This window comes from Amblyomma americanum, chromosome 3, assembly GCF_052857255.1.
Source record: "Amblyomma americanum isolate KBUSLIRL-KWMA chromosome 3, ASM5285725v1, whole genome shotgun sequence".
In the NCBI taxonomy this organism is placed as follows: domain Eukaryota; kingdom Metazoa; phylum Arthropoda; class Arachnida; order Ixodida; family Ixodidae; genus Amblyomma; species Amblyomma americanum.
In genome coordinates, this window is record NC_135499.1 from 134,323,107 (window position 1) to 134,336,670 (window position 13,564).

At 45.0% G+C, this 13,564-nt stretch overlaps 1 protein-coding gene across 1 annotated transcript in view; it reads left to right on the forward strand.

Moving 5' to 3' along the window:
• Positions 1-12,784, forward strand: part of LOC144123328 (uncharacterized) — a 22,052-nt gene extending 9,268 nt beyond the window's left edge. The window contains exons 3-6 of the mRNA XM_077656177.1: positions 4,413-4,564; positions 8,322-8,389; positions 12,064-12,150; positions 12,583-12,784. Coding sequence (XP_077512303.1) covers positions 12,093-12,150; positions 12,583-12,713 — 189 coding nt within the window. The 5' untranslated portion in view covers positions 4,413-4,564; positions 8,322-8,389; positions 12,064-12,092 and the 3' untranslated portion in view covers positions 12,714-12,784. The remainder of the gene's footprint in view (positions 1-4,412; positions 4,565-8,321; positions 8,390-12,063; positions 12,151-12,582) is intronic.
• Positions 12,785-13,564: the final 780 nt, after the last annotated feature.

Sequence of the window (13,564 nt, forward strand, 5' to 3'; positions counted from 1 at the left end):
TGTCATGAACGATTGTCCAGAACGGATTTCCTTCCTTTTGTGTTTTCACGGTGAACATTGGCGTGAGGCTCAAATTACTAAAGGCTTTTCGTTTTGTTGATGATTTTCTGCTTTGTTTCCCTTTTGCGATTGCGAACCGATTGTCAGTAAGCAGCGTATTAGATGTTTTCCGAGAGGTTTTCGCCGGGCTGGAGTTCACGTTCGAGCTGCCACAGAACTCTGTGATTAGATTCTTGGACATAGAGATAAAAGAAGGTGGCAAGCACACGTGTTGGACGTACCTGACGAAAACGGGAAAAACCTTCTTAAGCTATCATTCCGCGCACTCTAAATTGGTGAAAAGAAGTGTAGCAAGTAACAGGTTGGCACAGTGTCTTAAGAAATCGTGTTCCCATCAGAGCGTAGCATCAAGAGGCAAATTGGTAGGCTAAGGATGAGTGGGTACCCTCACGCGCTAATTACGTCAGTGGCTGAAAAGAATCTACAAAAGCTACTGAAGAGAAAAATACCGCAGAAAAAGCATGCAGAGCAGGGTGCTGGTGTTGTTGTCATCCCTTATGTACATAATGTTTCGCACGGCTTAAAGAAAGTAGCAGACAGATATGGTGTTCCCGTGGTGTTTACCGCCGCCAGAAAATTAGTGAGCCTTTGTCACGAAATGAATAAATAGAAGAAAAAATTGGCTAACACTTGTGGTATCGCACACCAAGAAAAGTTCGTAGAATGTGCCACCGGTATAGTGCACAAAATTCCCCTGTCATGTGGCATGAGCTACATAGGTCAATCAGGCAGATGTCTAAACACCAGGTTGAAAGAGCACAGTAATAACTTAGGAAAAATAACGAATCCTGGAAATCTCGCCCCCCATTGCGCAAATCACAAATGTTCACCGTACTTTGATCAGACAGCAATTTTAGGCCGGGCAAAGTAAAAGAAAGAAAGAGAAATAAAAGAAGCGTTTGAGATATTGGAGGCCGGAGAAGAGTGCGTAAGCACACCCTCGGTGTTGTTATCTAGTGAGGAGGTGCATCTAATCAAAAAACGAAGGAGCGTGCGACACAGCCGTTGGAAATGAATTGATTGTTTCAGCATGTTCGTGGAATGTATTTATGTACCCTCGTACCAGAATAAATTTTAGTTGTTAGTGCGCACTTGTCCTGTGTCCTTCGTTCCGGTGTCGTTTTGTTAGTGTGTAGCGCGTTATTCAAACAAAAGAAAACTACACAGAGTTTGATCCCGAAAATTTGAAAAGTTCTGTAATTATATAGAGTGACGGAAGCATGATGGGAGGCGGGGAGGAAGAAATACAGAAAGAGATCAGACGAGAGACAAATTAAAACGTCAATCGTTCCATGAACCTAGATGCTACTTTTAGGCGTCAGGGATACGTGGCGTTATACCTTATTGCAAGTTGTTAGCGTGTGCGGTATACAGCACGAATTTTTGCCCAGTGGTGAGATGCTACTCCCGGCTCCACTCATTTACCGTCTGTTTACCTTATTTAGCTTGTTCCTAGCTTTTCCGCTTGCTTTCTGCAATGCAAGACAACAACTGGAGCATGATGTCCCGGATGCTTTCAAGGTAAGTGCACTGCAACCAGTATCCTGGCCTAGTCGCTGTGAACTATATGGCAGAAATTCTGATCGCGACAACAATATTGCCCCATTTCCGAACTTTCTGGAGTATGAAAATAAGGGGGGGGGGGGGGTAGGTAGCACGGTCTGTAAGTGGACGAAATGAAGCAATTAGGAAATGCCAATAGTGGCTCACAATATATGAATACTTCTCCAATAAAATTTTGTTTTAATGGTATACTCAACCTTTGCTGACAGTTATCCCATGCGAAAACGACGTTGATGTTACTCTTACCGTTTTCTACATCTTTCAAGTGAGCATGTCGTTTATTTTCAGTGTTGACGTATAGTCGTTTGAAGGGAAGAAAACAATGAGAATGAGGTTGCCATCGTACTGCAGTTGATACCTCCATCTCACAATGATTACTTTAGGCACCTTGTAGATTTTAATGCTTGCGTATTGCTGGCCATACTACTTGATATTTGCATCTGAGTTCAATTATTCTACTTATAAGACAGTAGCTGAATACAGGAGCTAAATATGTTGATTCCTTTATTTTTTTTAATGAGATGATCATTAAAGGAGCGATTGGTGACCCACTGCGAAGGTAGCGACTTCTTTAACTTAGACAAGAAACACGCTTAGAAACTGACGACATAATGCACCACAAAACCCAGCTACAAAGACACTACGAAATAAAGACAAAACAATCCACACGCTAGGAATGCTCACATGAAATGAAAACATAAACTATATGCTATGATCAGACATTGGCGCTGTAAGTGATAAATTATAAACGCTACCATAAATGAACATTAGACAAAGAGCGAGAACATAAAGTCACAGCTGAGACACATGACTGTAGCAAATAAAACTGTTTGCCAGGCAATCAGTGAACATGTAACATTCACCAGGCAACCAAATACTGGACACCAGTGCAAAATTTTTAAAAAGGTAATTGATTAGAATGTAAAAAAAAAACAACCACATGTCATCGGTGTAATCAGAACGCACAACCTCAGCATGTCGCGTGTGGCGAAAAAAAAATTGACTACACTACCAATCTACCGTTGACCAAAACTAGATGAAAAAAAAAATCACCGGACGGGTACGCGCACGTAACACGAATGCTCGAGCATTAGCTGGGGTGAAATAATTTTTTTGCTAACATGCTCTGTTTTACAGCGACAGCTGTTACGCCTTTGTTGCTGGGTGTTGTGTCGTCGTCGTAGAGGTAGTAGTAGCAGTAGTCGGCATAACCGGTTGGTTCGTTGCCATGGTAACCACTCTGTGGGTGGTTACTGTGGAAGGAGGAGGTTATATCGGGGAGGTCGGACGAATCCGTGACCGGAAATTTGTTACCGTGGAAGGAGGAGGGTATGAGGAGAGAGTAAAAAGGTGCAACACGTGCTACTGCTTGCCACGGGAACCATCGTAGGGTCAAGGTCGTAGGCTCGGTTCCCACTGGAGGCATGTGGTTGTTTTTCTTCAACTTTCCAACCTTTCCAGGAATAAATGGCGACACTACATATTTCCCATTGATCATCACAACAAAACAGAAAATAAATAGAAGCATTCCTCTATGATTTCCTTGATTTCATTGACTGTTGATTCTGTTTTCGCTAGAATTAACGCTCGTAGTCAAAATGCATTTAGAACAACGTGTTTCTTTTTATATGCCGTGGAGAACCGATCGCCTAATTTGTAAGCTACTCGAAACGACTGATCACGCTTCGTTGCATTGCTGGAAGGGCGTGTATTTTTTGTAATGTTCTTCATTGAGCACCAAAAGAGAGTTTCTGTTAGATCCACGCGGTATTCGAAACTTTGCGATAGGAAATGACTACAGGCTGCCAAAATGACATTATTAGGCTAAGCGGCTTCCTCTGTATATGGCGGTACTGTATAGCCGATTATCATTGTGACCCGGGCCCAAGGACCGCGCGGATGCATTTCCGAGAGTATCTCCCGACTTGTTGAAGAACAGAAAGCACTAGCTGTTAAACCCTTAAAAAACCTCGAATAGTTTTAAAACGGTACTGCCGGTCCCATCAAAGAGTTTTAATGCGTGAACATTAGAGGGGGACATGTCGCGGATAAAGTGAAGCCCTAGGATTGTAACCCCTAGGCACCGAATTGTGATGAAACTGCCAATCGTGGCAGTTAAATTAATGATTCATCGAAAGAGGTTATGCCTGAAGGATAAGTTGGTCCTCACAAGCCCTACTCGTGGCGGCAGGTGCCATAACATTGAAATGGCGCATTGCTTAACGGCCGCACCAGGAGTGGTTCATATGAGGACTCCCAGAGATCAATGAATGTGAAGCATGGAGTGGACGAATGTCGCGGTGTTAAAAGCAGAACACGAGAACGAAGGCACCAAGAATGAAAACTAAAATAAATTGAAAAGAAATCGGTGTGTTGTCCGTGAGATCAGCTCGTAACAGCGACCGCTCACAGCAACCCTGAGCAGAATCGTTCGGGTTTCGTTTCGTTGTCTCTTTTCCTAGCGCGAGCACTCCGTCCCTTAGCCCTGCCCGCTCACTGTCGCTTTCTACGTAGCAAAAATGCGTCCTTTCACACTGATTCGAATCTAGTAAATATTCTCTGCAGTTTTTTTATTCTGCATTCTTGGCTTCCGGTTTACAGCCGTGTTTTATATTTCTTCTTTCTGCCACTAGTTCCTCATCCTTTCAAATTAATGTACGGTCACGGCTTAGTATGTCTCATATGCATACTAAGCCTTACGTTGGGCGTTTCGTTTGTGTGCCTGTTCAAATCGCCGTATGGCAGTCTTTGGCAGACATGTACTCCACCGTTACACTTTTGTATTCCAGGTCTTCGAGCACTTTCAATACGCGGTACTTATCTTTGACGTCGACCACGATGGAGACCTGGACTGCCTGACTACGACACGCACAGAATTCAGCTGGGAGCCTCCGAGCGCGATTTACGTTTTCTTTCTTAAAGGCCTGAATGGGCATATACCGTAAGTTGAAACTCAGCCTTTGAAACTATTTTGTAAAGAAGGTTAGCGCAGCTTTTGTGTTTGAATATTGTGAATAACTGCTGGAAATGCCCCTAGAAACTTGTGGGTACGGCTTATTAGAACACACGTGCACTGAAAAAGGGTATGCGTTGTTGTATCACGTCATATCTTTAACTACTTTTACAAGAAATTCAGCCAAAGAACAGCGGATTGTGAAAAGTTTATCCTGACGTCATTTGTATAGTCACTCGATTTAGGCTTCGGTTAAACATTGATAATACTGCGTAACCTTGACAAACACTGCTGCTGCTGCTGCTGTGGCAGTTACACAATAGTAAGAAAAACACTCAAAACTGACTTAACATAGAAGTGCAGTAGAAATTTTCGCAATTAAATGGTATTTGTTCGTTTCGCAGTATGCCTTGTTGCACCCGTCTGCAGAGTTTTCTGGAATCTGCCTGTATCAGTAAATTGTAAAAAAAGCAAAGTTCCTTCATTTGCAACAAACAAAAACAGTACAATTAAAAACCGGTTTTAGGACGCGGTTTAAATTATGCCTTCCTTGTAAATTTTCCCGGGGAATAAGATATTCAGGGACATTAAATCACATGCAAAGTTGGGAAATTTACTTCTGTAAACATAATTTCTTCGGACCCCCAGAAGAATGCCGGTAGTGTGTGTCCAAATGCCTTGAATAGCAAATTACTTTATTGGCCGGCTTTAGCTCACGAAAACCGAAGCAGTTAAACATAAAAGGCCTGCTGCTCATAGGGCTATAGCGTGGTTAAGCACATTAGATGTGACGTCGTTTCAGTAAAAAAGAAAAAATTGCGGCTGGGCTAGCTGATAGTTTAGAACTTCTATTTAGGCTAGATGTTCATCACTGGTATGAAATATTTTGACAGAAATAGAAATGACTGTAGCGCAACTGATGAAGGCAGGAGGCAACCGGACGATTGGCCAAGAGGAAAATGTCCGGCCTGGCGTACACAATAAGTAAAGGAGTGTTAGAAACGCCTTTCGACGGAGTAAACGCTTGTTCCATATTTCACCGTAGTCTTCAAGAGTAGCCGTTACTCTTTTTATAGCCAGAGTACACACGACATTCTCTTTTCTGCAAGAGCAGACATATTCTGATGGTAAACTTAGAACAAAGAGCCCCCGAACATGCAATCGTACCTCCGAACTCTCAGTCGGAAGCTGAACGCGCTATCTCCAGAATCCTTCTGAGACAAACCTTAATTCTTCTAAATGCGTACGTATGCGCCCCTTGTGAGTCTCGTAGCGGCGTCCGGCTTAAAGTTTTCATACTGCAGTGATTAAACTAACCTGTAATTCCCTGATCAGTGCAGTGTTAGGTGTGAACAGCTAAGTAAGCCGTAAACAATTGTGAAGATATCTTCACACCGCAGAAAATCTTCGTTCGGAAGCGGGTTCATGACGTACTATTTGTTCAGTGATCTGAGCATTCTTCGAGTACTCCGAGTACACTGATCACTGACGCCTTGTTACATATTTAAATGCAGTAAAGAGCTAGTGTAGCTAATTTTGGGCATCCCAAAGTTGCTAGAACTGCAACATGAAGTGTAGAGGAATGTTTCACAGCGAATTATGTACACTTACGAGTATTTAGCAGTACATGTTTTTCGTGCCCCACAATTGTAAACATTTTTGAGCGAGAATAAGTTTATGAGCGCAATTTTTTCATACATTGTAAGCTATCACAATAACAAGTAATAAAGCTGCAGATCTCTCGTCGGTGAGCTCATATTTTGAAGCGAAGAGCTTCACTACGCTAGGTAAAGCAGTCGTCGCGTACGCCGGAGAATGACATTGAACTACCTTCAGCCCAGCCCCGTTTTCCGTGTATGACTATATGTACGTAGTACAGTTATGATGTCGAACCCTTGACCCTGTCCTTGACCTACGACCTTTAGTTGACCTTTCACCTTAAGAACATCGGATGGGGTGATGTGAAGAACATCCGATGGGGGTGTCGTAAGGCCATGTGATACCACGTTACAGCCACATGGTCGTGTGGGTATATATAGAACGGCTGTCGCGAGCGTGTAGCATAGCTGCCATGGACGAGCCTCAGACACTTAGCAAGCGTCCTTGCTTTTCGCTGAATTCCAGGGTTGGCCAAGTTAAGCCACTGCCATTTTTTCGCTACTAGAGTTTTTCTATCGTCAAAAGCGATCCCCATTGGTTTTATCTTAACTGCTCGATGCGATCGATGAAAACACTGTAAAAGAACGATTTTGCTACATATCGTCAGAATGGAGCATTATGTTCAATATTTCGATACCAGTATGTTACAATTTTTCAATTTTCAAAATTTTTGTCTACAAATGTTGGACTTCCTGGGGAAAAAACAAAGGTTGTTTGTACGATCCGCTTTTCTCGGAAGTCGCTGTTCTGAACCATATTTACGACAACGTGAATAGTATCCTAGTATAGCATAGCAGCTTTTTAATTAACAATACAGTAGTAATTGTTTCTCAGAGAATGCGACAGTAAGGAGAGAGCCTCCTCTCCAGCTTACGTGCTCAATCACATATTTGCCCTGAATGATGCTTATTGAGAGCTTTTACTTACGTATACTACTTTGTCAGTGCCACTCAGATGTTTTTATTTATATTCCGCGGAATTAGCGACGCCAATGTTTTGAGGCCGTACAGCCCTTTAGCATTACAGAAGCACAGAAAACCCCCTAACTCCTTTGGGCCGTATAGGCAGTGAGCAGGATGTTCTACTCGCTGCTGAACCAGGCATTTCACTCTTTAGGCAATTTGTGCTTAGTAAAGAGCTTCTAAAGCACAGCAGCCGGTTTTATCCTTGGAGCGAAAGCTCCACTCCTCCCGTTCAAAGCTGAAGGTCATGTGGCTATGAAATTTGGCCTTCAAACCAGGAGGAGCGGAGGCTTGGCTCTGACGTCATGCCACGTGCCTCGCCACGCTTCGCCGCAGCTTCGCGTGTTGAGCTTATGGCGCTCTCTTGCTTCGAAACTATATAATCACGTGACTCGGTGCGCCTGACCACAGCTGCTTATGCGGAGCCGGCGGCACTGCTGCAGCTGCCGGAAATCGCGTGACGCATCGTTCGCTATATAAAAGCGTGGGGCGTGTGCTTACCTTTACACGAAGCCATGGATGAGCAACGTGCTGAAACTATAGCGCTTCGACTATCTATCGTCGCCGTTGAGAGGAATCGTATGACCTTTACGATAGAAAAGGCTTGAGATTGGATTGGCAAAAGTAAGAGCAAGGCAACGTGCCGGATTACAAGCCGAAACTGAAGAGGAGCGCGAACGGTAAATTGAGCGTGCTAGACGAGAGCGGAAGCGAGCAGCTGCGGCTGCCCATGCGTCTGCTTCGACCAGTGCATCAACCGTCGATGAGAGTGTTTCGCCAAGGTTAGCGAAGAGTCAAGCGGGAGGCTCACAGACCGTACGATTCGCTTGGCCCAGTGTGTAAATGCGACGAATCGATGTGCAAGAAAGTTTAGTCAAAGATGAACCATGTCTTAACCATGTTTGAGAGCTTTGACCGGTTTGAACCACAGCGAATGTTTTTTGATGGAGCAACATTCTTTTGAGCGTGTCGGCATATAATTCGATGAGTTTGAAACTATGTTTATTAATATAAACTCTTACAATTTTACTAATAGAATAGTGTTATGTCGAAAGGGACGGATTCAGGGGGGGGGGGGGGAGTGGAGTGGGCAACTTGCTAACACTTCTTGGTTCTCACTGCAGGCGAAACATAACTTACCACATACAGCCTGGGCCGACACCTGATACAACTGTGTACACTGTGAATGACGGTAAATATAAAATTATTGGCAGTTCCTAACGGTGATAGAATCAAGTTGTTTCTTCTCTTCTTTTACTCATCTTTCTCTCTTCCATTGGCATGACTCATGGTTTAGCTTGCCTTGGCTTGAAGCGGATCTGGTTGTGCGCTAAGCAAGACAATTGAACCAAGGCAAAACAGAACAACGAGAACTAAAAGTAAATCGACGACGCATGATGGGCTCCCATAAACGAGCTGCGCGGTGATAGCGCACATAGAGGCAGCAGGGCCTGAGTGGCAGATGTCCAGATATGCCTTTCTAGGTACCGATGCATAAATTGCCGTCAGCGGCTTAAAACGCCTCATAATCTGCGTGGTACGGCTCCGCGTGTATATGTCAAAATTAAAGTTATGGTTTCGGCTAGTTGGTTCGTGTTGAACTTGTTGAAATAGGGCGACAAAATGAGGACAACGGAAAGGCACGCTTAACGGGCGCTGCCTACCAACTCCTTCATTCAGTCAAGAAAGGAGATATTGTTACGTGGCGGGCAGCCGAAGAATGAGATGAGACGAACGGTGGACAACAGTTGATTTTAATGGCCGTTTGCCTGATCGTGGGCGCTCCGTCCCGCGCCACTGCCAGCTTCGTCTTCGTGATATTACTCTGGGCCACGGAGCGATCGTCCCGAACGTACATAGCAGAGACCGACGAAGGGACGCCCGAACTGGTGTGGGGCTTCAGCAACGACACAACAGAAATGGCAATGTGGTGAAGTGCTAGCCACCACGATGGGAGAGATGATGAGACTGAGTCCCGACCCACGAAGCTTCCGGGCCGCAGTTTGCCAGAAGTCGATGGCTGAGGCCGCAGGACATTGCGAGCGGCCAGGGCGGGGGAACAGTGTCTTCACGTGTGGGCAACGTCTCGGGTCGGTCGGGTCATAGTTTCTGGCCGCAACAGCGTCGTCATTTCGTCCTGTTTTCTGGTCGGGACTGGGGACTGGGTTGGGGTGAGCGGCGAGTTGGGTTCAGGTCTGAAAGGCGGCGGCACGGCCGGGCGACGCAGGCCAAGAACTCACGGCCGACGACCATGGCTGATGTAGGACGCCGAAGTTCCATGACCAGAATGCCGATGTTTCCCCAGCACCTCACATGAAACTCCTGTCCCGTTATGTTGGCCCGTACCGTGCCTTGCGCCAGGTCACCACCGTCACTTTCGAGATCGTTCTGGCCGGCCTCCCCTGACGACACCTCTCACCAACCTCAACGTGATGTTGTCCTCGTCTCTCGCCTGAGACCCTACATCTCGCTGTGCCCAGCTGCGCCCTCAATTACACCGTGACGGTGTTTGTCTGGCCGGGGGGCCGTGCAACAGATAATCTCTGGGAAGGCGATGACGACACAGAGGATGTGCCTGCTTTGTGCTTGCGCTTTGTCCGATGTTCCCTATGATGTGTGCTGTGTGCCCTGGTCGCCCTTGCGACTGATTACCCTTCGGGAAACGTAACAATATCTTTAGGTACAACCATCACCTGTGAGCAAAGTCAACCTATCTCCGAAACTAAAAGATAGGTCGATGCGCGTTGTGTCCTTTGGAGATGATGGCTCCACCGTGTGAGAGAGAGGCGAGGAGAGCTAATTAATCTTACCATGATAGCAACCAAGAAGGAAAACTTGATATGTAGAACGTAGACATGCAGTCTATCTGCGTTTTAGATTACGCGTAGAAACTGAGACAAACACGTTTCTAATTCCATCGAAAACACTGTGCGATGTCTGCTTGAGAAATGCGTACAGAATTATTCTGTCTGCACGTATTCTGTTTTCTTCGGCATATCGGCTTCGGGTGAATGCACAAACGTTTTCCACGCCTGCCGTTATCTCCGAGCGCAACAGCTATCTTAGATACAAGTTTCCCTCCAAGATGATTGTTTTCATTATTAGCATGAGTTGTACACATGAGCAAACGTATCGTACCGTGCATATATTGCCACTCAGGTATCACAATGCTATCCAGGTGTGCTCGGCGTAGAAAAAAGATAATAAGAAAGCAATAGTAGAATATAGTAGCGATGAATGCATCCTCCCTACGGGAGCACAATAAAAAAAATAGGAAGGAGCTAGGTAAAAAATAGCCTCGATTGAATAAAAGGGCTTCTAGAGAGCTCTTGTTTTAAACTGAAGATACGTATGCATTCTTTCTGCGTTCAAAGCTTTTACCTGTCTCCGTGCACATAGCCTATGGAGAAGGCACCCGTCGCATCCATCAATTGTGTTGACTTCATGAAGGCTCCCTACGGGGCTGTCAGCTTGGCCGTTGCTGACCTGCGCTGACGTCACGAAGACTCTACGAAGGGATGACTCTTTTGCCGGTATAAGAAGGAAGGAAGAAAGCAGGGAGAGAGTGAAAAGGAGGAGGGATGCAACGTGCGGTGCATAGCCACAAGCGTTGGTGGGAGAGTGTACGAACGACAGTAAGGCGGAGACGGCTAAGTTCAAAGAACATGCGTTCAGAAAATGCCGGGTTTGCCATACTGTAACAGCGGGAAAGACGACAGACGGCTGCTACAGTATGGTCAATTCAAACCAACTCGCCCAGCTTTTTGTTCGCCAGAAATGATGGTTGTGTGGCGCGGCTACTAGATGGTTCTTACCACAGGAAGAGCACGTGGACACAAGCGAACGCGAATCACAGCGCCCACTGTGTTCCAGCAGTAGTCACGTGCTGTTACCAGAGACATGGCCGCAAACCTTTATATGAATTTACTTTTCTCATCCTTCTCTCTTCCTCCTTTTAGACCCCTATTTCCTCTTCCCCAGTGCAGGGTAGCCAACCGGAACCCCTTTCTGGTTAACATCCCTGCCTTTCCCTCCTCTTCTTTATCTATCTATGTATACTTTTTTCATAAAAAAATCAGGAGTGCAACATGAGAATGTTTACGCGACGATGTGTTTTTTAGCTTCTTAATCATTAGTTATTCAAATTCTACGTTACCATTTTCGTTACTGGCCTTTCACGCGCCCCTCAGCTTATCCTTTGGTGTCAAAGCTGCCGCATGAATGAGGAAAGTGGGACGAAGGCTGCATTGCTTTTAGATGGCGTTTTATATAACGGTTGCCACGAAGCATGTGACCAGCACATGTGCTCTGGAAGCTAGATTATAGCGAGTACTCTCCTAAATAACCCCGAAGTGAACCCACACTGTTGACGGCACTGGTTAAAAGAGGTTTCTAACGTCCCTCTTATACCTCCTACTTTCTATATGGCGACTTAAGCAGCTCACGCTAGGAAACTTACACTTTCAAGAATGTAGCTTTTCCGTTATCAATTCAATGTAATCTGAACTCTGTTGGATCTGACTGGGTTGCAAACATCGTAGAAATCTGCATTCATGGAGTAAGAGAGCCGAAAATATAAATTTGGCGCCAAACTCGAATTTCAATAGTTGTTGGGTCGTTTGTATATTCAGTAACTGGCACGTCATGCTATATTTCTTGTTCCTTGTTCATATGCGCAGTCAACTCATATCGTCAGACAAAACTTGCGAAAAGGTCCGAAACATCTTTACCCATTCGCACATTAAGAAACACAATTCCATCAGCTTACATAATGTTGCAAAATCTAGCGCTTAATAAAATAGTGAAGCGTTAAGGTGTAAATTAACAAATTATTTTGATGTGATTTGCCGCATGAATTCTTTGCAGATTATGAGCATGCACTAGAAGCCCATTTCATGTACACGGACTACAAAGACTGCGTTGTCATGGAGTTTCCTTTCGAAGATCATCAAGGTAAGTCATGAGTGGGGCGTTAGGTTGCATATTCTTCGCAGCGTCGAACACGCAATGGAGACAAGCGTTTAAAAACTATTTCCTAACACATTGCGCTAAGTATTAAAGGTTTCTGATGATTCAGGCTGACGTATCGCATGCCCAATATATCGGTACCTTACCTTAAACAACGTGGAACGAATGCCTGACAGGGAACCGGTTGCAATCGCTTTCATATTCTGTTAGCAGTAGTGGCTCTAAATAATCTTAGCACTCACCGATAGAAACTTGGTCCTTCAACTTACATTGCTTCCTTTTTTTTTGGTGCACCGCATGTTCTTTACCCAGGAAATGTCAATTTTACTGTGCAATGTTCAGTACCCAACAAAGCTTTTTGTTGCTTATGTTAGTTTTTCATGTCGTAATCATGAAAATTTTTTGGCGTATCCCCAGAGTGCCTCATGTGGGTCACAAGTGAAGTGAAGGACAAGGTACCCCATTATTGCACTGATCAATACCAAGACAACTGCGAAGATGGTGTGAAGGCCTACGACAAAGAATCCTGTGGCGAACTGGTACAATAGAATCCCGGCTGCTACGTGAACCGGCCTTGCAGGCAACAAATTCGCAGGTTTTTTCACAGTCCGAAAGCCAATAAAATCTGCACGCATTCACTCTGGCTTTGAAACTTATTCTTTGCAGGAATATAGTGTTCACATGAGGGTGCTCCATCCATTGCGAAGTACCAATAATTAGGATGTTTTTTTTAATTGAAAATCTCTTGAACACAACGACACAGAGGGTAAAAAGGCCACGTAGTGTTAAGTAGTCCTCTTGCTGCCTGTGTCAATATGCGCTCGGCTGCATTCTCACCAGAAGAACAGAGCCACCAACTAGTTAAGGTGACAAATAGCTGTCGTAGCTATTTATTCTTCGCACAGTTACAACACTCTCATTGAGCGGTTAACAATACCTGCTTGGATGTGGATCAGGCTGAAATTGCACCCCGGGCTCCATAAAAACGCAGCCGCCACGGTCGGGTTCGAACCCCGGAACTGATCCGGAGTTCCCGGGTTCGAATCCGACCGTGGCGGCTGCGTTTTTATGGAGGAAAAACGCTAAGGCGCCCGTGTGTTGTGCGATGTCAGTGCATGTTAAAGATCCCCAGGTGGTCGAAATTATTCCGGAGCCCTCCACTACGGTACCTATTTCTTCCTTTATTCTTTCACTCCCTCCCTTATCCCTTCCCTTACGGCGCGGATCAGGTGTCCAACGAGATATGAGACAGATACTGCGCCATTTCCTTTCCTCAAAAAACCAATTATTTTTATTATTATTATTTAAACCAATTATTGGTGTGATGAAGCGTCTTAGTACGGGAGTGATGAAACGAATTATTCGAACAGCAGAATATTTGATGCAGGGTAACGTCGGC